The 24,805-nt window shown below is 38.2% G+C and overlaps 1 protein-coding gene across 2 annotated transcripts in view; it reads left to right on the plus strand.

Annotated features, from left to right (window-relative positions):
- Positions 1 to 4,239: 4,239 nt before the first annotated feature.
- LOC124861702 (inactive dipeptidyl peptidase 10-like) overlaps positions 4,240 to 24,805 on the plus strand; it is a 98,423-nt gene continuing 77,857 nt past the window's right edge. Inside the window, exons 1-2 of one of the 2 annotated variants that reach the window (XM_047355622.1) lie at positions 4,343 to 4,358; positions 4,535 to 4,632. In XM_047355622.1, the coding sequence (XP_047211578.1) occupies positions 4,573 to 4,632 (60 nt within the window). In that variant the 5' untranslated portion in view covers positions 4,343 to 4,358; positions 4,535 to 4,572. Of the gene's footprint in view, positions 4,633 to 24,805 lie in introns of both variants that reach the window. The other variant, XM_047355621.1, reaches the window with a different exon arrangement.

The following is a 24,805-nucleotide window of genomic DNA, read 5'->3' on the forward strand; positions in this document are numbered from 1 at the left end:
ATTCTTAACATGACTGTGCATGGGCTCCAAACAGTGAGGACAAGAACACCGAACAGCAAACATGTAGGCACCAAAAAGTAAGTAAATGGACATCAAACGGTAAATACATAGGAACTAAATTTTATGATGGAAGTTTGGCTTTATTATTTTGTTATTATTTTCCGGTTTTGTCCCTTGTTATTTGCTTAGGTTTTCTCTGTTTATTTTTCCTAAATTGCTGTTTATCAACGTCTGTGTTCGTGAATCATTTTCTCTCACCTAATCAGTTCATGTCCCCAACCCACTCCACTGCATTGAATGTATTCACCTGGTTCCAGTGCCACTGACCACCTCCCCAGTATTTAGAACCTGTTTAGTTTCCTCCACTAATTGTCAAATCTTTCTGTTTCCCTGCCTTACTAGCCGCTCTGTTGGTTCTGTTCCTCAGTTAGTGATTCCTCATTGTTGATTCCATGCCTGCATGGAAAACAGATGATCTAAACAAACAACAATTTAAAGAAACACAACAAGAGTCTTAATGCAGCTACAATAAACCACAAACGAGAAAGAAAACAGATACATGGTACAACAAAAGTAAAGATGCACAACGTTTGGAACTATTTAGACACTCAGAAACTTTGTGAAGCACTGTTTGAAATGCACACAGCAGGCTCCGAAATGTGATGACTACTGCTCAGCGTTTGCGTGTTTGTCCTGATTACTTTTGCTTCCGCACGGCTGCTCTAATTAAACACGTTGCACTGCCATTATAGGATTTCATTATTTAATGAAAACCAACACAGTATGAAATTAACTGTTTCATTAAGACAATAAAGGATGGACTTCAAATAAATTGCTAAATTGAGGAACATTTTAAATGTGGAGTAATTATATGTATTAGCTTTTTAAATCAATTTCTCTCTGAAGATTTTTTTTTGCTCCAGCTTGCAAATTACAAATGATCCGTGCTGTCAAGATTTGTTTCAAAGCTAATATCTTCTGGGAACTTCGGCAGATTTAATGATGCTTTCTACTTGTTGTGAACCTTTAATTACATCAAGCACATTATTCAAGCAATTACTGCAGCAGAATTGGATCTCTCACATGCTGTCATTTTATGGGATTTCTGTATGCAGCCTTTAAATAAGATCCATGCTGTTGCTTCAGAGATTGATAATAACTAGCTCACATGATGTGGAAGGTAAATGCTCTTAAACAGCCAAGGCATCAAAAACATCACATAACTCAGTAGTTAAGAACATGAATAAAAGGAAAAGCCATTGATTTAGCAGCAATTGTATTAATTTTGTATCGGCTTTTATAATCTTCATCAACCCCAATTGACACATAGTCACAACTAACTGCAGCCTTTCATTTTGCGGTTGCATTTTTTTTTAAATGCCCAAGATAACAGTTTAACAGAAATAAAACAACATGTTAGAACCAACAGCAATATTCACAAGTGTCCAAATGGTGTGAAGTGTTTCCTGAACAAAAATGTTTTCTAAAAGCTTCAAAACCGTACTGAAGAACCTTTGTTGAAGACCACTTCAAAATATTACAAAAAAATAATTCAAAGAAGTTATGGTTAGGGAAAGACCCTTGCAGATTATGTGGTCGAAATAAAATTTCAATGGCTGTGTCCTATAGTTTGCACGTTTTGAAATAAATAAAAATATTAACCTTTTTCAAAAACATCACTAATATCGTTTGGTGTCCAAGCACAAATTGGAAACTAATCCTTTGAGATGAAGCATTAATTTATCTTAAAACTTTGACATTTAAGGAAAATTTAACAAAAATCCAATAAAAGAATGTGAAAATTTTAAATGACAAATGCTGCATGAGAGCAGTCATTGGGGGCAATATATGCTACTACATGGAAAATGGCCAGCTAATTAATTATAAATCAGGGCCACACATTTTAAATTTCAGCGACAGATTATAGGAATAGGTAAAGACAAATGTGGAAGAAGAGGATGAATTGTTTTGTTAGTTTCCAAACCAAGACTTTATCAGCTGAATGTGCATTTCTTCTGTACCAGGCTAAAGTGTGGGAGCTTCCTTTCAGGCAGCTGACCGGTAGTTTGGAGTAACAAGTGGGGGGCAGTCACTGCCTGAGTGGATAACATTTACTCACCCTATCCACTCAGGCAGTTCCACCTACAAACTGGGGTCTTCTAACAAAGGCCTGTGAGCCTAAGCCTTCTACATAATATCTTAGCTGTTAAATGTGACTTGGTTTCTGTAGATGGCGATCCCAGAGGTTGTTCCTGGAATCTATTAAACTCACTCTTGAGGTTTTGGGGTTCACAGTTCGGAGTGTCCCAATGACCACTGGCCCCATTTAGGCCTTGACGTTCCACAATTTCTCTATTTTCTCTTTCAGCCCTTGATATTTCTTGAGCTTCTCATGTTCGTTGATCTTGATGTTGGTGTCACTTGGCTTATATCTATCAATACAGCCTTCTTGTTTACTTACTTTACCACAACCACAATATCCAATTGATTATCATCTGTCTATTAATATAGAACTGGAGATCCCATAGGATATTTGGCCTGTCATTTTCAGCAACCACTGGTGGTGTCTACCATTTTGACAGTGGGGGCTCCAGCCCTTGCTTGGCAGAGATATTCCTATACACATTTCCAGTCAGTTGGTTAGCCCATTCTACCCATTGGTAGGACTTCTCAATGTCAGCCACCTTCTAAGTCTTGTTAGTCCATGTCATACAGATAAATTTTATTTTATGATGGTTCGTCCTGGTCCTCCATGTGTTCACATTCTAGGCACAAGGTTGAGCCGGCTCTCAGTGAGGTTTGAACTCTACCCGGGTTACGGCTGGTATCTATTCTGCTTGTGGAATTCATAGAAAAAAACTTTTAGAAAACGTTTAGAAGAGGATGTATAAATGTGTTGCCTCACTAGCATGAGCTGCCAGCTATCAAGCAGTTAAACAGTTCCAAAGAGAACTCCAAGACGTGTGAATCATATCCATGGCATTTACTTCAGAAATCTGTAAAATGGAAACAATACAATAAATTACATTTTGGGTTATATAGCAAATTCAATTGTCTAATAATAGATAAAGCATATCAATAAATTCCAAACATAAAGTATGGACATGTCACTACAATTAAAGCTAAGCACTTGGTCAAACACATTGTTATGTAGCTTAGCACAACTATGCTAACATTCAAATGGTGACCTTGACAAAAAAAAACAAAAAAAAAACTAGCATGTAACATTTAACTTGTGCAATTGGCATTTTACAGTCTGCAAACCTTTTTTGTAAGAATAATACTCACAGGCAATGTTTTAGCCAGGATTGGAATGACTGACAGCCTTCACCCAGAAGCCACCACTACTAGCAGGATACAAGAACAAACAATAGGCTTCTTTACACCTGATTAAATAACATCTTGGTGTGTTGTTCACAAGTGATAGTAGGATGAAGCAGGTGGTAGATTGAGGCTTTATCTATAGTAATGTGGGCGCTGTACTCTGATTGGGGTTCCTCCTTATAAAAGTTTTTCAGGCAGGTCCCACTGAGAGGTGATAACAGGGCAGATGCAGAACTTGCAGAGCCCCTTCCAGCTAGGGAGGAGGATGCTGGCTGGATGGATGGATAATTGTGGGCCATCTTCTTGACGGACTAAAGTATCTTTGTAGTTTTGTCCTCAATGGCAGCTCTGTCTTGGTATCAGTGAGGCGACTGGAGCTCAGTGGAAAAAGGAGCGGTCTGACAATCTAAACGGTTGCAAGTTCGATTCCAGTCCACCCCAATGAGTTGTTTGATGATCTGAGTAGTGGGACATGAATGTGTGAGCATTGTGAGTGTGGCTAGGAAAATGAGACAACATTGTATAAGAGCTATGAGTGCTTGGTATCATAAAATCCAACATATAAAAAAAATTAAAACAATGAATCTGAATTTCAGGGTATTACAGCAGAAATATTTTCTATATCTGCTCTTTTGTAAAATATAGCAATGAAAAATGCAACTCAGCTCACAATTGAACTGGGTCTTTGAAAGGCTAAAGGTTTGAGTTCAACATGAATTTCTCAGTGGCGGTCTTTCAAAGTAAATATCTACGCAACAAGCTTTGGATGTAAGAGCTCAAACCATACGCCTGCAAAATCTTTGCCTGGAGCAAATTTGCATTCTGATCAAGAAATGTCTTCATATGTGGGAGGCACTGGCAAACATCCTGGTTTATGAGCTGCCCGTCAGCTGAATGTGAAGCAGCACATCGTTGCTATAGAAGGGTAGGCAAGCAGAGAGGAAAAAAAGAAGGAGGGGAGAAGCTGGATGTAAATCCATTGATATCATTTAGAGCCGGAGAGAGAAACAAAGGAGGAAAAACAGACTGTTGAGGTAAATGTGTTGCATCTGTTGAAGCTTCAGTGAGGAAGAAGGAGCTGCCCCAGTGGATAAGCTCCGCAGCATCCAAGATCCAAGAATTATCTGCTGGAGCTGGAACAACAGGAAGTCAGGGGAAACTTTGGTTCTGATTAGCCTCTTCAGAATTGTATTGTTTTCTGGTCCCGCAGTCAGACTGAGAAGCGTTTTGTGGAACTGAGGAGCCAAGATGAACCAAACTGCATCCGTGTCACATCAGATAGAGTGTCAGCCCATCAGAGACACCAAGGTACGATGCACCTGCTCATGTTGCGCCGCTTAATTTGAATTAAATGTCAAAGTTTTCACATGTGTAGCACATTCCAAGCTGCTGAGCTGACATTACTTTTCTTTCACTTTTTACACGTTGCCTTGGATTTTAACCAAGTGTAATGGTATTTCCACTCCAGCTATTTAACACTATAGTACTAAAGGGTTTCAAAAAGGTCATGACTGAGGGATAAAAACAATTCTCTAAGCCCTACACCTTGACTTGTTTTACCTTCTTAACTGCTAATTTTAACTATGTCCATATAAAATATTTCTATCATGCCTCTTTGTTTTTTTATGTACACTTTTTATGCCCTTAAGTCATCCATTTCCATTAAGTCTGCTGTTCCTTTACTACATTAAGGTATCAAAAACTATAAAATAATTCTTCACAAGTTTAAAGCAAACAAAATTAAGATCTGGAGAAAGTATTTTGTGATATTAAAAACAATAATTGTACTAGATTTGTTCATTTAGCATAATGTTTACCACCAATGCTATGCATTTAGGAGCGAGTGTTATGTATTTGCCTCATTGTGGATTGATAATAACACCGTGTAAAGTTAAAGATGATTCCAACCATTTGTTTGAGTTTCAAAAAAATGCTAATAAATACATTGTTATCATCTTGTATTGCTATAAGTAGCCTGTTCACTGATTCAAAGAACTTGTCTTTATGGGCCCCAAATTGGCTATGTTTAGGCTCGATGTGCACCAGTTGGGCTGGGCTCACAATGTGTTTCTTGTACGGGAACTATTATGGTCGCTAACTACAACCTCTATCCAAAAAAGAAGCGAAGCATCCTGAGTCTCAGCTAGGTGTCAACAGGGTATCAAGAAAATCAGTTCAATTTGTACAACCCAATTAGGACCCATATGGGTCCTGCTTTTTATCCAGGCTGACCTTTATTAAACCTGTATTTGCTATTAACATAGGGCTATTACATAATCGAGATATCTCTCTCTCTCTCAGCAAAGTCCAAACTCAAACTAATTAAAACGTATCAATATTTTACTTTACTGTAGGCTTTCTGTATAAGGCAGAAATTAGAATCATTTGACAATGTAGGATATATATATATATATTTCAATTGTTAAAGAACTGCCATGTATGAAACAATGATAAACCATTTTCTGATGTATAACTTTTCATCTTCATTTTCCATCTTTTCTTTTGAACAAAGAAGTTATTGTTCTCTGCATTGTGGTCAAGTTTTGATTTTATTTAAATAAAAAATTTGACAGTTCGGTTGTTTATGCGGTTTTTATTTAACAGTCTGTAGACGGTAAGTGATTTATTGTTCGTCCTGTCCTAATGCAAGCGGCGGTTTTTTTTATGTCTGTGCACCACCTGTGTAAAATCTCCCATTCCACTAAATCGAACGCACCAATCTCCTTGGCAACCGTTCTGTGTTGGAGGTAAGCGCCCATGCGCTCTCGCTTAGTGTATGTGAAATCTCTGGTCATAAGCGGTGTTTTTGAACTGGACTGTGTTGTTGTAATTCAGCAAAATAACATGAAACACAACTAGTTACTCTCCCTTTGCTTTTAACTGGAGTATTTAGCAGCGAGCAGACAGACATTAAACGTAGCGGTGCTCGTTTTAAACGCTGGCCTTTCACAAAAACCTCGAACTCCGAGGGGAGAGAAGCAAAGCAAGAGCATTGAGGCTCCAGCATAGCAGAACAGTTCAGAAACAGTTTGGAATGAGGAGAAAATAACTATATTTATAAACAGATTAAGTCGTGTTTTAGACTGCCTGTTGGTAGCGGATCTGTTCTTTGTGTGCTCGTGAGTTTTTGCAGCCGTAACTGGTTCTGGATGACTGCTTCATAGCAGGCAGCCGTTCTTTCCTCTTCCCGGTACTGTGTACCAGCGCAAAATCTTTTAGTGGTACCCAGTACCGGACCGCACCGACTCACTTTCACCCCTGCATAACCCACAGACAATCCCATCAAAGGCCCATTTTCCAGGTTATTTCGAACTCACATGGGGCCCACATATAAATGTTGGCATGTCGAGCACAAGTTAGCCAGTACCACTGCTTTGTTGGCTAACAACGTGATCAACGTTTGGTTTCGTATCAGCCTCACGATCGAACATGGCTGCTTTGCTATTAAGCCTAATTTATGGCTCCAAGTCCATTCTACTTTTCCCTCCAACTGCAAAGCCTCTGTGTAATTTTTCTTAATCTGTAACCAGTCACTTAGGTGCCTGCTAGCAGTCTTTGTGGACAGATTTTTGTAACCACATTGCAGGTCCATGAGGGGGAAGGACATTAATACCATACACATTAATACGTAGACGCCCTATCGAACGCTGAACGATATTCCGGCGTCGCCGCCATTTTTGTGGAGTCAAGTCGGAGAGCCAAAATGCCTCTTACATGTGCAGCATGGAATTGGTCGAACCATTTAGGTGTCCAAACCAAATCATGGAGAGCTGCGTTTTTTGTAAGAGTTCGCATAAAAATTCTGACTTTATTCTCGTAACTTAAAAAAAAAAAAAAATCTCTTAGCCTGGCTCTAATTGTCCGTCGTACCTACGAACATAAGTGTTTGTGTAAATAAATAAGGTGAGGCATTAACGTAAATCTCTGTTAAAATGTTCGTTCGTTCGTTCGTCGTCTTCCGCTTATCTAGGACCGGGTCGCGGGGGCAGCAGACTCAGCAGAGACGCCCAGACGTCCCTCTCTCCAGACACCTCCTCCAGCTCCTCCAGGGGGAGCCCAAGGCGTTCCCAGGCCAGCCGAGAGACATAGTCCCTCCAGCGTGTCCTGGGCCGTCCCCTGGGCCTCCTCCCGGTGGGACGTGCCTGGAACACCTCCCGAGGAAGGCGTCCAGGAGGCATCCGGTATAGATGCCCGAGCCACCTCAACTGGCCCCTTGAGAGGGGTTGGACTCTCTTCTACTCTGGAGTGGCCCACGGGGAGAGGCGGCGGGCTGGTGTGGGTTTGCTTGTTGCCCCCCAGCTCAGCCGTCTCGTGTTGGGGTTTACCCCAGTGGATGAGAGGGTTGTATCCCTGCGCCTTCGGGTTGGGGAGAGGTCTCTGACTATCATTTCAGCCTACGGGCCGAGTGGTAGTGCAGAGTACCGTGCCTTCTTGGCGTCCCTGTCGGGGGTGCTGGATAGTGCCCCTCCCGGGGACTCCATTATTCTGCTGGGGGACTTCAACGCCCACGTGGGGAACGACAGTGACACCTGTTAAAATGTGCTTTAAGAAATAAAGTCCCTTTATTTGTATTAGTTCACAGCCTTGCCTCCAGCAATATGGCGGACACACGGTTACGTCTCAGCAGCGGGCCAACCCAGTTAAAGAGGCATCGACGTATTAACGTTTATGGCGCCAAACAGCAGATGAAGAATACACAGTCCAGATCATGAGGAGAGGGCAAAGCAAATAAATATTGTCAGGATAGATATGGTGTTTTCCCAGGATGGATAATTTATCTGGGACAAGGATACAAAAACTGTATTGTTATTTTGTTGAAGAGTCAGGTTATTATTGCAACTTTTCAGTGCTTTTCTTCTTCTTTTACCCTTTTCTGAGTAGCTGTTGTTTAAAACAGGGCATCATCGCCCCTTAAAGGCTGTTGTGAAAACTGCATTTCTCTGAGTGGTGCTCTGTTTCTCAACTGAGGCAAAAATAAAGTGAACTGGGGCAATACAGTTAAATAGCAGTGTGTGTGCAGGATGGCTGCAGTGTTTAAATGCAGAAAATGCTAAAAAATATCTTATTATTGTGTGTTGCTACTAGCTCGCCTGGTTACAATGCATAACAGTTAGCCAGTCCCATTGGTTTGATCATAAACTACATGGCTACAGTTAGGTTTGGAGTGATGTAACTCTTAGATTTAAACTCCAATCTTATTGGCAAAAAAATTGCTGATTAAGGTTATAAACCTGCGATGGACTGGCGACCCGTCCAGGGTGTACTCCGCCTCTCGCCCGTAGACTGCTGGAGATAGGCACCAGCTTCCCCGTGACCCACTATTGAATAAGCGGTAGAAAATGACTGACTGTTATAAACCACAAGAGTCGCCTCCTGCTGGTCAAGAGATAGATTGCAGTTTTATTATCAACTACAACTACCCTACATTCTTTTTAACGTTTTTAATGAAGAAAAGTGTGTACTAATCAGTTAGTAAGCAACTGAAAACAGCCGGATTTCCCTTAACTGGCTCTGACTGGTGATCAGTAAACTTTTATTAATGCATCACTGTTCTGAGTTTGGAAAATATCAGATAAAACTTAGGAACATATGGTCTGATGCAAAAATGGCAACGCTCTTATAATCTAATCAAGAAAATTGCAGCAAGTTTCCTTTCCTGGTCAACGTTCGTTACATTTGATTGATGATTTAAAAAGAAGTTTACATGTTCGAGTTAGTTAATATGTTTTACAAAAAACAGAATCTGCATGAATAAAAGCCTGATGGATGTTTTTTTTTTTTAAAGGTTAACTTTGCAAGCTCAGAATGTTCTCAAATTGGGATGAGAAGTACCGTTATTTTCTTGTACACATGACATCTTTCCGCGTTTTAAGAGTTTTATCCATCTTTACAAAAAATATTTTATAAAAATAGAGCTTCAAGTTAAGATGAACGTCTTTTAGTGAAATATAGTAGGTGCTGAGGCTAATTTCACAGATTTACGTCATATCAAATCTCACATCTTTTCCTGCATTCTTGTTTTAATGAATCTGATGTCATGCTATAATCATACAAGATCTTACAACATTTATATAACACAGAGCTTTGTCAACTGCATACATTTTAGAACCCCAGAATATCAAATTATTCAAAGCTTTGGTTTGAAAGAAAAAATTAGCAGCACATAAAGCTCCCCTTTTAAATCCAAGGTGGTATATGGAAATTAAAGCTTTGCAAAAAGAGCAGTAAGGCTTGTTTAAAACATTGGTATATCAAGGAAAAGCAGTTTAACATGTATGCTGATGTGAAATGTATCCTAACAAATACATTATAGCAACAAAATTGTAATTCAAGCTCTTTTTAAATAAAATAAAAAATGTCTGTATAACATGACCTTGTGTTTTGTTGCTGAGGCAGAGAAGCATTGACAGGAAAGTCCTTGAGATTAAAGGGCTTTATTATAGCTTGCAGTTTATGCAAAGCAGTTCTTAGGTGTTAGTAGAGGAAGTAGGGACTGACAGTCAGGCAAAGTCTAATCCTGCAGAATCCTGTGCTGCTCCAGTCCCTCATCCGGACAAGAGTAATCTGACAGAAGGAAGCCTCGATAAGGGAGAGAACGTATACAAAAACCTAACAAACACTCTTCACTGAGTATATTCTCAAATACAAGTGGGTTCTGATAGTGTGTCCAAGGCTTACATGCTGTAAAATGTTAGGAACTTTGATATTTTAACTTCAATGTCTTTATCAAACAGCAAATGTTTATGTGACAGTGAAGCAGTGGCAAAAATTCATTGGATGTTCCAGTTAACAACCACATATGTTCGGTATGAGTGCATATTTCCTTCAGTTTATACTAGCTTTAAATATTGACAAAAACATGTCCACTATATAGTCGCAAGTGTTCACTAACCCCTTCAAATCACTCAATTCAAGCTATTTAGTCACTACTGTGGTCACAGTGGTATACAGTCCATAAATTAGGCATGTAGACTGCTTCTCCAACCATTTGTAAAAGAATGGGTCGCTTTCAGGAGCTCAGTGAATTCCAGTATGGTACCAAGATAGGACACCAACTGGGCAATAAGCCCTGTTGTGTCATTTCCTTGTTACTAAATATTCCACAGTCATGTAACGGAGACATTATTGGGGAGTGAAAGCAAGTGGGAACAGCAGCAACTCAGTCAAAATGCCATCGTGGGATGCTGAGGTCAGCAACTTTGTGCAGAGCCAATCACTACAGACCTCCATACTTCATCTGGTCTCAAGATTACCTGAAGCAGAGTGCATAGAGAGCTTCATGATATGGCTTTCCATGGTTGAACAACTGCATCCAAGCCTTCCATAGCCAAGTGCAATAAGTCAAATGCAGTTGTGTAAAGGATGCTGCAACTGGACTATAGAGCAGTGAAGACGTGTTTTCTGGAGTCACCAATCCTGCCTCTCTGACTGGCATTCCAGTATATGTGTCTCGGTTTGGCAGTTGCCAAGAGAACTGCCACTGCCTGCCTGCATTGTGTAAAGTTTGGTGGAGGGGGAGTTATGGTATGGGCTGCTTTTAACGAGCTGGGCTCACCCCCTTAGTTCCAGTGAAAGGATCTCTTAATACTTCAGCATACCAAGACATTTTGGACAATTTCATAAATGATCAAGTTTGGTGTGGAAGAACTTGACTGACCTGTACAGAGTCCTGACCTCAACCTGATAGAACACCTTATGGATAAATTAGTGTGCATACTGCAAGCCAGGCCTTGTTGTCCAACATCAGTGTCTGACCTCATAAATTCTCTTCTGGAAGAATGGTCAAAATGTCCCATAAACACACTCTTAAACATGGTGGAAAGCCTTCCAAGAGGAGTTGAAGACGTTACAGCTGCAAAAACCATCATATACATTAACATGCCTGATGCATAAACAATGAGATGTCACTCAATTTCATACTTTTATGTATGCAGGCACTTCAGACAATATCGTGTATTTCCATGAAATTTAAAGTGAAAATCCAAACAAATATTTGATCAGTTTTACCGGAGAAGCGCCATATCAGAGCACTTGTGGTAAGTATAAACAAATAGTCATAATATTAACCTCAGTTAAACAATTGCATCCACTTTAAGGGGATTTCCACACAATTTCATACAATAATAATCTCCCATGTCTGGGAACAATCTGTCAGAAGTTGGTGATCCGGTTGTCACTTGTTTTCATGTTCAGTGTGGGTTTAAGCCTTGTTGTTCAAATTGTGAATATTTCTATGAGAACAGATTCGTTTTTAAATAACAAAAGCATTCATATTTGATCGGTAAGGTTAATCTGGCAACAGTGAGCAAATATCCACATGAGTTTCAAAACAGCACTTTCAGGAGAAAAATTAAGGAAATCCATTAAGATTTATAGAGGACATCAAAATATTTGCAGTCAGTTTTTTAATTTTTCAAAAATGCACATCCCATACTTTTACAACCCAAGCATTGATATTGATTTAAGGTTATTATAACAATCAGAAAATGCAGTCAAATGAAAGTCTAGATTCATGGACACATTTACTATTTTTTATTTGAGGCAATAGTGGCCTATATTTTTCCAAAGATGGCAGACAGGAAGTGGGGTGGAGAAAGGGGGAAGACATGCACCTGTAGGGGTTGTATGCTCTACCACTCTGCCACGCGCTGCACCCACATTTATTAATTTTTACCCATTGTATTATATTAATAAATGTATACATTTTTTGAAACAAACTTTAATTTCTAAGGTTATAAAGTTTATTACAGATAACAATGAGTGCTCCAGTTTGAGAAGATGAACGAACCTGTTTTTACTTATTTATTCTATTTTCACCTCAAGAATCTGGTTTTAAGAAATACATAAACTTTTAAAGATATATAAAAGGTCTAATTTACTTGAATTTATTTTATATAAAAAAATAATATTGCATTGAAATCCTGCTATGAAGGCTATACAGATTACATTTAATATCAAGCTGACCTTATAAATGTCTGAACAATCAATGCTTCTGTTTTTCTTTTCTTTCCATGCTTGTGCAAATAGAACCTTAAATCTGCATTTAAAAATCCAGTCTATATTAATGCTTGTGTAAGAAAAGGTAAAGAATGGCTTATCTTACTCTATGTGCAATTATCTCTCCTCGCCTGCTTCCTCATTCTCTGCTACTGCTATGATCATGTTGGCTGTTGCTAAGTAACTTGTTATTCTGGGACATTTTTATCATATATATCTCAGTTAAAACCTGCTTGCTCAGGGTCAGAGGAGTGGGAGTGCTTGTTCAATGGAATTTGCTGTAACTGAGCTGGAAAAACAAGAATCCCTTAAGAAAGAAAAGACAATGAAAGATTTATTTTATTTGGAGAACTTGAGTTCACATTACAATGATCTGCAACATATTTTTTGTTCTGCTTGAGAATAATTCTATATATAAAAAATATAGAAAAAACTGGCCTTGAGCTCAAAGCTTGAAAAGGAACATTGAATACCTACAGAGGAAGGAATTATGCCCGTATGAAAACAGAAAGCACTTTTTTATCCATCTTTAACAAAATTGAATTACTTAATTAAACCGCGTCATTTCTCTAATGTTGCTAATACTGTTAGTTACATGCTAATAGCCCAACTCTAGGTTACATTTTGAAAAAACATTTTGTTTTTAAAGCTTTTATTGTTTTCTCTTCTATTTGAACACCCCTTATATTTAGGGAAATATTCTAATATATATTTATTTGTTTTGATAAGCATGTGTTACCTTCATGGATTGTTAATACAGCTAGCTTCCTGTTAAGTTCTGGGTTCCACTGTAAGAGGTTCTGACTGTTGTTTATTAGTATTTTCTGTTTTAGCAGACTAGTCAAATGTTTTGGGAAAAACTCTTATTGCTTATTTAAAGGTAAAAAATAGCTACTTTTTACCATTGCTAGAAACATTGTGTTTTTTGGTTTCATCTGTTTTTGTACTAGTGCCTTTCATTTCACTGTATACAGACAGGAAGTGGGCGGAGAGAGAGGGGGGAAGACATGCAGCAAAGGTCCCGAGGTCAGGAATCGAACACAAAGACACATAGCTGTTATGATTTGGGGATTTTTGGTTTCAGGTTTTTTCTTTATATGTTTTTCACTGCTCAAGTTTTGAATCATGTTTTTGTTTATTATTTTTCTGGTCATGTTTTAGTCTTGTTCATGTTTTGTTTGCATATTAGAGTCTCTGTCTTTGCCGCAGCCGCGTTTTGTTCTGTCTGTCAATTAAGTTTATTCGGTTCACCTGCACCATGTTAATCAGTTTTCCACCTGTACCATGCTCCATTTATACACACCTGTTCAGTTAGTCGTCGCGGAAACATTTCTCATGCTCATGTCTTGTTCTCATGCTCATGTCTTGTTCGCAAACCAAGTCTTGTCTTTTTGATCATGCCATGCCTGTCTTGCCTGCCCGTTTGTTTTGTTCCTGCCTCCTGCTGAGTGTGAGTTTTTCACTTACCATCACGATGCCTGCTCGTCTGCATTCTGGGATCCAATATCTTGCAAACCATAAAACATAGCCTCTGTATATGGTGCGCACATTCTACCTCTAAACAACACTCTACTCCGCTGCTTCATTGTTTTGCCCCGAATGATATGAATAAGATTGAGTTTGGCAAGGATTTTATTACTTTGTAAATAAATGGATCAAAACTGGTCAAAAAGACAAATTGACAAATATTAGCCAAAATCTCTTGTTAAAATGAAGGTGACTGTTTTGTTAGAACCTGTCTGGCAACAGTTTTAAACATGTTAGGCCATATGTCATGTGCTAATGTTTTACTTTTGGTAAAGCCGTCTCTCATCATTACTATCACAGTTGGTGAGTGCTCTTGCTTAGGTTCTCATTAACGGTTCATGTGCGGAAATACAATTACATTTCTTTGGGACCAGTACCCTATGGTTAAAAGTTATCAAATAAATGTTTGGTAGGACAGGGGTCAGTTTGTATATCTTATGTTTCATGTCAAACTTTGCAACCTTGCAGGCGAACTGGAGCTAAATCACAGAATTTATAGATAGTGACATTAACTTCGTTCTTTCCTTGTAGCCATGGGAAAAGGGTGAAAATTAGTACATTCACCTAACAGACACTTATCAAAGCTGTGAAAATAGCCTACAAATAGACAAGACTTCTTGTTGGATGAAGACCAATTCCCTATTGAGACCAGAAGTCACGTGTCTCTTAGTTTGTGGCAGCCTTTAGATTTCTTTAATCATCAAAATAAATTATTTAATAATAATAAATTATAATAATGCCAACATTTTTCTGTTATTTTCCTGCTGATGTTACAAAGATCCTGTATCAGCAGGTTGCCCCATTGATCAGAATCAGGCCTGTTTAAATCTGCTGATTTGTCAAATGTAGGCCTAGAAAACAGACCTGGGCAGATCATTTTAAAGAAGTTAGTGAGGTCTAAGAGTGATTAAGAGAACCACTACTGGTAAAGTAATGTATGCTCATTCCTCCTAACCTGACGACATGTGAAAACGAGCAGATTGGCGTCCTGTCGGGGTTCAGTCACCTCTGCGGTGCCGAACAACCGTCACAGTCACCGAATATTAACACTAACCCCATGTTGTCAACACCATCTGTTACCGTGGAGACGGACATGTAGTAAAAAAGACATTAGCATTAGAGAGGTGCCGGCAAACAACGAATGCAGTCATACCCATCTTCATTTTCCTTATCATACTCAATTTATATTTTATTTCGACCCTAAACAACATCATGCTGAATGAAGACAATAAGGCTGTTATTTAGAGGTCTTAAAAGTGCGTGAGTGTTTTGCACATTTGTAACTATGCAGTGTGTGAGATGGTGAGTCACACCGAGTTCCTGACTAAGTTCCTGACAATGTGATGCACTGTGTGATTTTTACACCAGAAACCAAAGAAATGTGGCAGGATGGAAATCTGTGAACAGCTCGCTGATGCTTGCAACATTTGTGCAGATTTACAAGTTTAGTTTTAGTTTAGTTCTAAACCACGATTATTACAAGTATTACATATATTACAAGTATTTTAAATGTAGTTTTTAGCTTACGTTTAAGTCTAAATATATAATATATTTATTCATAATAGGTAAGTTACTGAAAATTCTGGATCCTAAAGCAAAATCAGCATCTATATCTTAGCAATATTTGGTTCCATAATGTCAATATTACTGGAAGTAAGCTGTGTGTATTCAAAAGATATTGCAGTTTGTTGTTAGTCCAATCATTAAATTTCAGTTTCCTTCTCTACTACTTCTGTACATAAAATATTTGTGTATATTTATGTGTATTTCAGCAGCTACAACAATGCACTTACCTATAGTTATTCATATTTTTGACTAACATTTGTAGCTTTCTTTTGTCATTCTGTAAACATTATAAACTATATTTTTAATGTCTTTATGTTAAAATGTGTTGGAAACCTATATTTTTGACTAAAGTTGAAAATTAAAACTCCTTAATTAAAGCTTAAACAGGGTTCCTGTATGTTATTATTATTATTTTTTTAATTCCATATTTAATGAAAGTATGGCAGATATATGTAAGGATAAGAGGGAGGGAGAGAGGAAGGAAGGAAAGAGGGACACAAAAAAGGAATAAAGGAAGCACGCAAGGCAGGACTAAAAGTAAGGCAAGAAGGTAGCTAGGACACAAGAAGGAGATAGAAAAAGACAGGAAGAAGGGAGGAAGGAGGTAGGATGCAAGGAGGAAAGGACATAAGCAAATAGAGAATGGGAGGGACGTAGGTAAGAAGGACATAAGCCAAGAGATGAAAGAAAGGAGGTAGAACAAGTATGGAAAGAAGGGGAAAACAAGGACGCAAAGAAAGGATGGCTGGAAGAAGGGAAGGACACATCATTTATACAAAAGGATTAAAGTTTGGAAATCCAAATATTTTCCATGCTCTTGTTTTCTTTTTCCATACTTATCCAAAGTATGAAAAACATGAAAATCAATTTCCAGACTGCCAAGGAATCCTGGGTTTACGTGAAGCATCATTTTAAACTTTTAAACCCTAACCCTAACCCTCCCCATGTTGTGTTTTGTGGATTATGATTGTTTTGAGCTGATGGTAACTTGCTGACAAAATCACTTAAGTGGCCTGAAGGTTGTGTCTTTTCATCTGAGGAGATTGAGGGACAGATAAAAAAAATTGTATAAAAACATAGAAAAGTTTTTTTTTTTTTTATTCACATCTTGATACATTCACAGTAGTGTTAGAAATGCACATATAATAGTACACATACTATATAAGATCTTGTTGTGTTTCTAATTATTTAGTCTCTTGTGGTTATGTAAATTAAGATAACAAAATAAAGGTCCTAACTTATTTTATAATATGTATTTCTAAGTTTACGATTTGCCAGTAGAGGGCAGTATTATACAAATGTTCTTGCAGCCTTAATGTGGATATGAAATACATACAACAATTAAAACATAGCAATAAAACAAAAACCGATTTCTCCTGTTCAGATATGAAGCATTTAAACTAACGGCTTTGAATCTCCACCCCTATATGCCATCCACCCTTTTTTTCATCCCACGGTTCACTAATGAATGCATCCACATTGGTTGTGTCCTCATTGCTCATGCTGCCTGTTTACTTAGATGCATTTTATTTTTGGTTCAGTGAGTCACAACGTGGCCCACTTGGCGCCAAGTACCACCTCAGGAATCATCTCAGGTTATATCTGAAACGTAATTGCCCAAATGAAGGTCACTGCTACAAAGGCTGCAGGCCAGGCTGCTCTGTGCCTGGACATCCCTGCATGGTGACAGGAGATAGCACAACTAAACACCACATGTAGGATAAGGAAAATTCAAGGAGAGATCCATCTTTGTTTGCATACTGGAGCTGAAATATATTAAATATACACTACAGTCTATTACTGAAACTATTTACTCTGCCTTTGCACACATATGAAGTTGTGTGACATCACATTCCTAATATGAAGGGCTTAATATGAAACTGGCCCAACATTTGCAGCTATAACAGTTGAAACTTTTCTGGTAAGGCTTTCCACGAGGTTTAATAGTGTGTTTATGGAAAGTTTTTAAAACTTCTTCCACAAGTGCATTTGTGAGGTCAGACACCCATGTTAGACAAGATGGTCTGGCTTGCTTTCATCCCAAAGGTGTTCTTTTGGTTAAACGTCAGGATCTGTAAAGGTCAGTGAAGTTCTTCCACACCAAACTCGTTTATTCATGTCTTAATAGACCTTGCTTTGTGCACTGGTACTCAGCCATATTAGAACTGAAGAGACCATCTCTAAATAGTTTCTAAAGAGTCACGAGCATAAAATTGTCCAACATGTCTGGTATAGTGAAGACTTAGGAGTTCATTTCACTGGAATTAAGTGGGTAAGCCCAACTTCCGAAGCACAGCCCACACGATAATCCTTCCTCCTCCAAATTACAAACGTTTCTGGTAAGAGCCAGAACCAGACTTGTCCATTGGAAAAACAGACACGAATCATCACTCCAGAAAACACGTCTCCACTGTAGTAGAGTCCAGTGGTGGCGTGCTTTACACAACTGCATTCGGCACTTTGCGTTACATTTGATGTAAGATTTGGGTGCAGCTGAAAAGTCATGGGAACACACATCATAAAGCTACCCATGCCCTTTTCTTGAGCTAATCTGAAGGCCAGATGAAGTTTGAAGGTTTATCGCTGTTGACTCTGAATAAAGTTAGTGACCTTTGAAGTCTATGTGACTTACTATCTGCTGACTCTGCTCTGTGTTTTTACCTGGTCTACCACTTTTTGGCTGAATTGCTGTCATTGCCAATTGTTTCCACTTTATTATAATATGAGTAACAGCTAACAGGGATATTTATCAGCAAGAAAATGTCCTTAATTGGCTTATTGCACAGTTAGGATACTATCAGGGCACCACACTGGAAGTAATTGAACTCCTGACAGTGACCCATTCTTTCACAAATGTCTGTAAAAGCAGTCTGTACACCTAGATACTGGATTTTGGAAGTGACTGAAACACCCGAATTCACTGATTTGGAAATGGGTACGATATAATAGTATCTGCAATTTAGTGCAAGTCTTAGTAATTGCACTAGAAAATTGATGGACATCTTAGTAAATGAATAAATGAACAAAGGTAGAACAAAGGTAATTGTTGACTATCCAAAAACACTAGATGTACTTAATAATAGCACTTGGTTTTGCTGAATGACACTTCTGAGACTAAGCCATCTATGCCCAAGAGCTTTAGTGGTCCTCAGACTTTCTTGTCTCCAGTTACCTAATCTAGCTGTTGGCAGAGAACTTCAAGAAATTCCCCAGCCAGATGTGCACTTTAATCTCTCCATTTAGCCCTGGGCTTGCTTCTAGGAACTGTTGCTAGTAGGGCATTTTCCCAGAGAAAAACAGTCTATAAATCCATCCACTGTTATACATCCACTCAAAATAAACATTAACCATCCATCTGTCCGTCCATCCATCCATCCATCCATCCATCCATCCATCCGGCCAGCCAGCCAAAAAAAAAAAACCTATGGAGATTCTTGCCTTGGATTAACAATTATGTTCTTAGAAAGTTAAAACGTTGAGCCAGCGTCTGATTGGCTCTAGAAACTAGTAAAGTTGTCCTCGATTGTGAAAATGGGGTAATTTGTCACAAAGGCCGAACAAAGAAAAACAAGACCTTTCTATGGCTGCATTAAGCAAAACCACTTTAAATAAAATCTAATTATACTACAGTCATGCTTGAAATGTATATTATTCAATTAACAATCACATATTTTGGAGCACAACATTTAAGAATTTGTTGTCCAGGGGATTCAGATTCATGCGTAACACCCAACACTGATTGGTGTGCTTTTTAATGTTCCTTATATTATGTTTTAATAAGCAATTGTAAAGCTAATTCCTATCACTTACACTTTAATGGACCATCATATTAAGTTTTTCCCTTGTTGAGATGCCTTTATTTCCTACCATAACAAAACGCATTATTAACAGATTTTGCCATTTTCAAACTGTTTTCACTCATCCCTCCTAATACAGACTGGGTATTATTAATTGAGTATTAATTTTGGGGTCGCACTGGGCTCTGATGGGCATCTCTCCCTCTTCCCGGGGACTGGCCTCCCAGGGTAAAATACAATGTGACCCTCCTACCTTTGTCCTTTGTGGTTCTGACTGCTGCAGTGAGCTGGTGCCTGCAGGACGTGTTGGCGGCTCTGGGGGTCTCCCCTGCTTGGTGCATGGGGGTGGCTGGGTCGGGGGGACTCGATGCCCTGCGTCATGCTCTGTGCCTCTTTGGCCCCGGGGCTGCTCCTCCTGTGCCTTGCTGGTGACCTACTTCTGTGAGGGGTGTATGGCTGCACTGGGTTGATGCTTTAAGTTTGGCTAACTGGGACTGCTGCAGCCTTCCGGAGCCGGATCTACCTGCCCTTCGTCGTTATTAGGTGCTGTGGATTGCAGGTCTACTACTGTTCTTGCCACACTCACAAATGTACACTTCCAGGTGATGAATTCCCACTCAGATACACCCCCCACTCAGCACAGAAACACACACACACAAACACACACACACACACACACACACACACACGAATCCGCAGACAATTACCCCAAATGATTTAGGGTCATACAATACAGGTTACTATAACATCAAAGTGGCCTATGAGTGGCAATTAAAAGACCTATGAGGTCATATAATGTTAATATTTTGTGATCTCTGGACAATGTTGGACTCGGGATCATATCAGTAATATTGAATAACAGGGTATTTTGACCAGATCTGTGACCTTATGAGGACATTTTGAAGGGACCGGTAGGCCTTGCTACAATGTATTCCTGTTGAATGTTGCGGAAGGACACATCACAGGTGTCACAGGTGATTGCATGAATGTTGCTTTTGTGTTAAGTACAATAACAAATATCAGCAAAGGAAGCACTCCACACCAAATTAATGCAAAAATGTCTGGTAATAATGATATGCAGGAAGTTAAAAACCCACCTGCTTTGTTTTTACAATGGTTTTGACATTCCTATGGTGAGACAGTAGAGCAGTCAAGTGATGAGATACTTGTAAGCCATATGATTATATAATAGCAATCTTATGGTAAGTAGTTTATATTTATTTTAAATATTTTATATAATGTGTCAATTTTGACTGATAGTTAAATACCCAACCTTATACAACTAATAACAAAAAAAAAGTTCTTTACCAGCACCACCTTGTCTTCAAAAAGTGTCACCACACCTGCAGGACACCCTGCCAGGTTTTCTAACAGCCCAACTATTTATACAGGTAGTTGGGCTGTTAAAAAACTAAATATGGAAAAGTGAAAGCACTGAACCGCACTAACTAAACTCTTCTAACTGATTTAACCTTTTAGCACAGAAAAGCCAGTTAATTTACAATAGTGCCAGACAAAATTCCCTTGACACAGATTAGACTATTAGACTGATGATGTCAAGTGAAACTGGGTTGACTGATTTTACGTGTGAATGACACCATTTTTTTGTGTGCAACGCTTCTGTTTACTCTGAAGACAAAAAGACAGACATCATCTTTGACTCATATGGAAAGAATAACAGGCACTTTTATATAGTCCTTGGACAAAGGTATGTGGATTCAGGTGGCACAGGCACTTGATCTGGTTGGATTCCATGCTGCTATATTGTACACATGATGGACCAAGAGCTCAGGTTTCTGGAGGTGAGTGTTAAAATGTTTTCACTGTATTTCTATAGGTGATTTAAAGCATGATGTGCGCATACATTCATGCTGTATGTGTTGATTTCAGTCTGTCAAGCATTGCTGGTTTTGAAATCAATAAACGTGTTCAGGGAGGAACCTCTGCCAGATGGACTTCTCTTGATTGGAAATTCCCAGCAGGACCTGCCGTGTTCAGGGAGATGTGTAGCTCCAAAAAGCTATAACAGTTTCCTCTGGGATTTAAAGTGTGTCAGGCCGTTTGTTCCCTGTGATGAATGGGTTTAACATTGTGTTTGTTTGAAATGCGAGCAGAGCTAATGGAACATAATAAAGTATTGTCTCAGCGAGCATTTATTTGCATTTGAAAGATGTTTGTTTCCAGGAAAAATACAATGTAGCTCGTAACACAATGAGTAAGGCTAATCAGTATTTAATGCTGATGTTAAAAGCCATGTGCTTTGAAGACTATCATAAAGTAAACATGTTAAAACAGGGTTACTAGACACTTTCCAAGTCAAAATTCCATGCGTTTTAAAAGCAGATGTATGGATTAACAGTTGGTAGGCAAATGGACGGATGGATGGATGGAATGAAAAGATGATTTATTCCTCTTAAAGAGATGATTTGTGCATTTAAAAGAACAATTATATAACAATAAATGTGAAATAAAAAAATGGAAAGTTTGTATTTGACATAAATGGTTTATTCATCTAAATACAAAACAAACAGCATGTCTTTCAAAACACCAGGTGAACATGTTTGAATGTGGTGGCAAAGACAGGCAGTTTATCCTTTAAGCTCCAGGTTAACAATTCTTTGTGACCACTTAACACTGCAAAATGGGAAATTGTCTAAAAATTTTTAAAACAACTTAATTTAACTGATACCTAAATAACAACTTCTTATTTGGATATCCAGGGTTCTTACACATTTTCATGAAAATATTTGGCCCTTTTTCATTTTTTACTATCCAGAGCTCTCATTCTTTTACATTCATTCTAAAATATAAAAGATGAAATCTCACAACAGATTTATGGAAAATATCTCTACAGTGGCAGGGCTTAAAATATGAAAGCTGCAAAAAACAGAAACCCAATGGATAGAAGAAAGGTAGGGAGGTGGGAGGCAATGAAGGAAGGAAGGAAATAAAGGAAAAAAAGACTAAAGGAAAGGGAAGAAAGGAGGGGTGGTAGAACACAAGAAAGGAGGGTGGACATTAGGAAGGAAGGACACAAGGAAGTAAGGGAATGAAGACATAAGGTAGGATTAAAGGTAGGATACAAGAAAGCAAGAAAGAAAAAACAACAAAAGAAAGAATGGCACAAGGTCAGGCAGGATGGAAAGGAAGATACAAGGAGGTAAATAAGTAAGGGCACAGGGAGGAAAGGAAGGAAAGATGAGAGGAAGAAAGAATGGAACTAAAAAAAGAAGGGAGGACACAAATGAGGAAGGATCGAAGGTCAAAACATTTAGCCAAAGGGATAGAGACTTAGGTCTACAAATACAAACATTTATTCGTTTACTGATCATATTTTCTTTTTCCATACTTACCCAGTTCTGGAGAACTCCAATGCCGACTCTTACATACTTGCATAGGAACCCTGGATATCATGGTAAAATGTGATATTATAGAGAAATTAAAGTTTAAACATCAGGTGAACAAATCCGTTAATCTGATACCCCAGGAAAATGTTAGTCAGAAAAATCAAAAAATGGTTTGCCAAGCAAATAAACACCAGATGATCAATAATGTTAACCAGTAGAACATAAAAAAAAATAAAAATAATTTCATAAAACTTAAACTCATGGTTTGTCAACAAAAGGAACATCAGAGCTTTATTTTTTATGCCAGTCCATTTTGCCAAACCAGCGAAACCCAGTTGCTGGAAATCCAGGAATTAGGTAGCCATAGCAACGGTGCAGTTTAAGTCATTGTCCTGTAAAAAAATCATTGGATGGGACTGAATTTTGTTGCCTATTATTTGTGATGCAAGAGATATGAAGTGTTTCATTTAATGCAGACTTTGTAAAACACTAAAAATGTCAATAATACAGACTTCCTCTATGTAGGAAAGGTTTGGAATTTAAGTATTTCTCAAGGTCTGGATTAGTATGGAAAACAATCATGTATTTCCAGATGTCTTTCTTAACACTTTCTCTAAAAGTGGAATCGGCAATTTGCTTTGTTGAGAATGGGAATAAAGACTGAGGTTCTGCCAGTGTTTATATATGCTTGTGGCTGTTAGAAGGGTCTCAGCTATAACAAAGACACCTTCAGTCACAGTTGGATACCATCTTTGCTTAAATTAGAAAACTGTAGTTTGTTTTTCCTTCAGTTAATTGTCTGCCCCCAGTGATCCGCAGTTTAAAGCTCTGCAGTGCTTCAGGCCAGTTAATGTGTCATTAAATCAACACTGACCGATTTTTTTCTAGGCTAAGGTTCTGTTTCATCACCCAAACAATAACTATTATTCAAGTCACTGGCAATATTACAAATAGTGTTATGGTTAAACAATGTAAGAAACTATGACAATTATTTTTTATCAGGTTTCATGGTAAATAAACTAAATATACTGAAGGCTAAATTCTCTAAAGATGGAAAAATGAAACTTATGTGAACTTTTCATGATGTACTATAAAAACAAATGCATGATTATTTATTCTTTTCTTAACCATATTTTAACCATATTTCAAAAGTAAATATTAAGTAATTTCTTATTAAAATTAAAATATGAATGTGCCTTATTTCTGTTTTGCAAGGGTAGCTGCACTACAGTACCCCTCATGGTGTATCTTCATTTATGAGAAATATAGTCTTAAAAGAGGCATAAAATGTTCCTTTTTCACAAGTTTACACAATCAGTGTCTTAGAAATCTGTGGTTTGTCCAAAACACATGAGGATTACCGTACTAGGGCGCTACTATGAAGCATATCGTTTTGGAGATTCAAATTATTAATCCATTTTTTGTATAAGGAAAATACTAAAGCTGCGCCAATTAATAAAACGGAATTTTGGAAAATGATCAAACAAATTTTTACAAAACACAAAGAGAAAATTTGTGGAAAAACAAAATGCAGTTTTAAGGGATAAAAGCTACCCAAATTAACCTGGCCCAATGTGACATGTGATAAATTTTGATAGACTTTTGGAAACTTTCTATTTTTCTTCTCATAACTAAATCCTGGACTTAAGGAAACAGATTAAAAAGGTTAGGTGCTTAAACAATTGCATTTTTTTTCTTTTTCAAATCAAAAAGTAAAACACCTCGGTGGCCAGCAGTGTCTTCACTTCCTCAGAAAAAGACTGTAGGGTCAAACATCTTTTGAGTCAATTAACCCACTTCCTTATCAACCAAACATTACTCAGTGGGTCCAGGATCAGAGCCCTGTGGGTTTCCACCCAGACAGCAGGTTAATTGCATTCACCTCATGCCCAGGTGTAAATCAACTTTGATTAGGCAGCAGCTCTGAAGTTCTGGGTTTAATCTGATGTATGCAGTTCATGTATTTTTGCTTTTAATCCCAGGGCTCTTTCTTTAAAGCCCACACTAAGGAAAACAGGCTCAGAAGTTTTGAAGGTTGTAAATTAAGAGGCTATAAAGCTCTGAACTTGTTAACAATTAATAAAAAAGCAATCCCTAACCGTGATAAACTTAAATGTTCAGCTCTTGCACCCTGTAAAGCAGACAAATAAATACTGTTCCAGAAATATGCATCCACATGAATACGGACCTGCACAAATGATAACTCCTTAAGGAAGGATGCAAAAGCAAACCTTTGCTGAGAGATGT

This window comes from Girardinichthys multiradiatus, chromosome 24 (genome assembly GCF_021462225.1).
Source record: "Girardinichthys multiradiatus isolate DD_20200921_A chromosome 24, DD_fGirMul_XY1, whole genome shotgun sequence".
In the NCBI taxonomy this organism is placed as follows: domain Eukaryota; kingdom Metazoa; phylum Chordata; class Actinopteri; order Cyprinodontiformes; family Goodeidae; genus Girardinichthys; species Girardinichthys multiradiatus.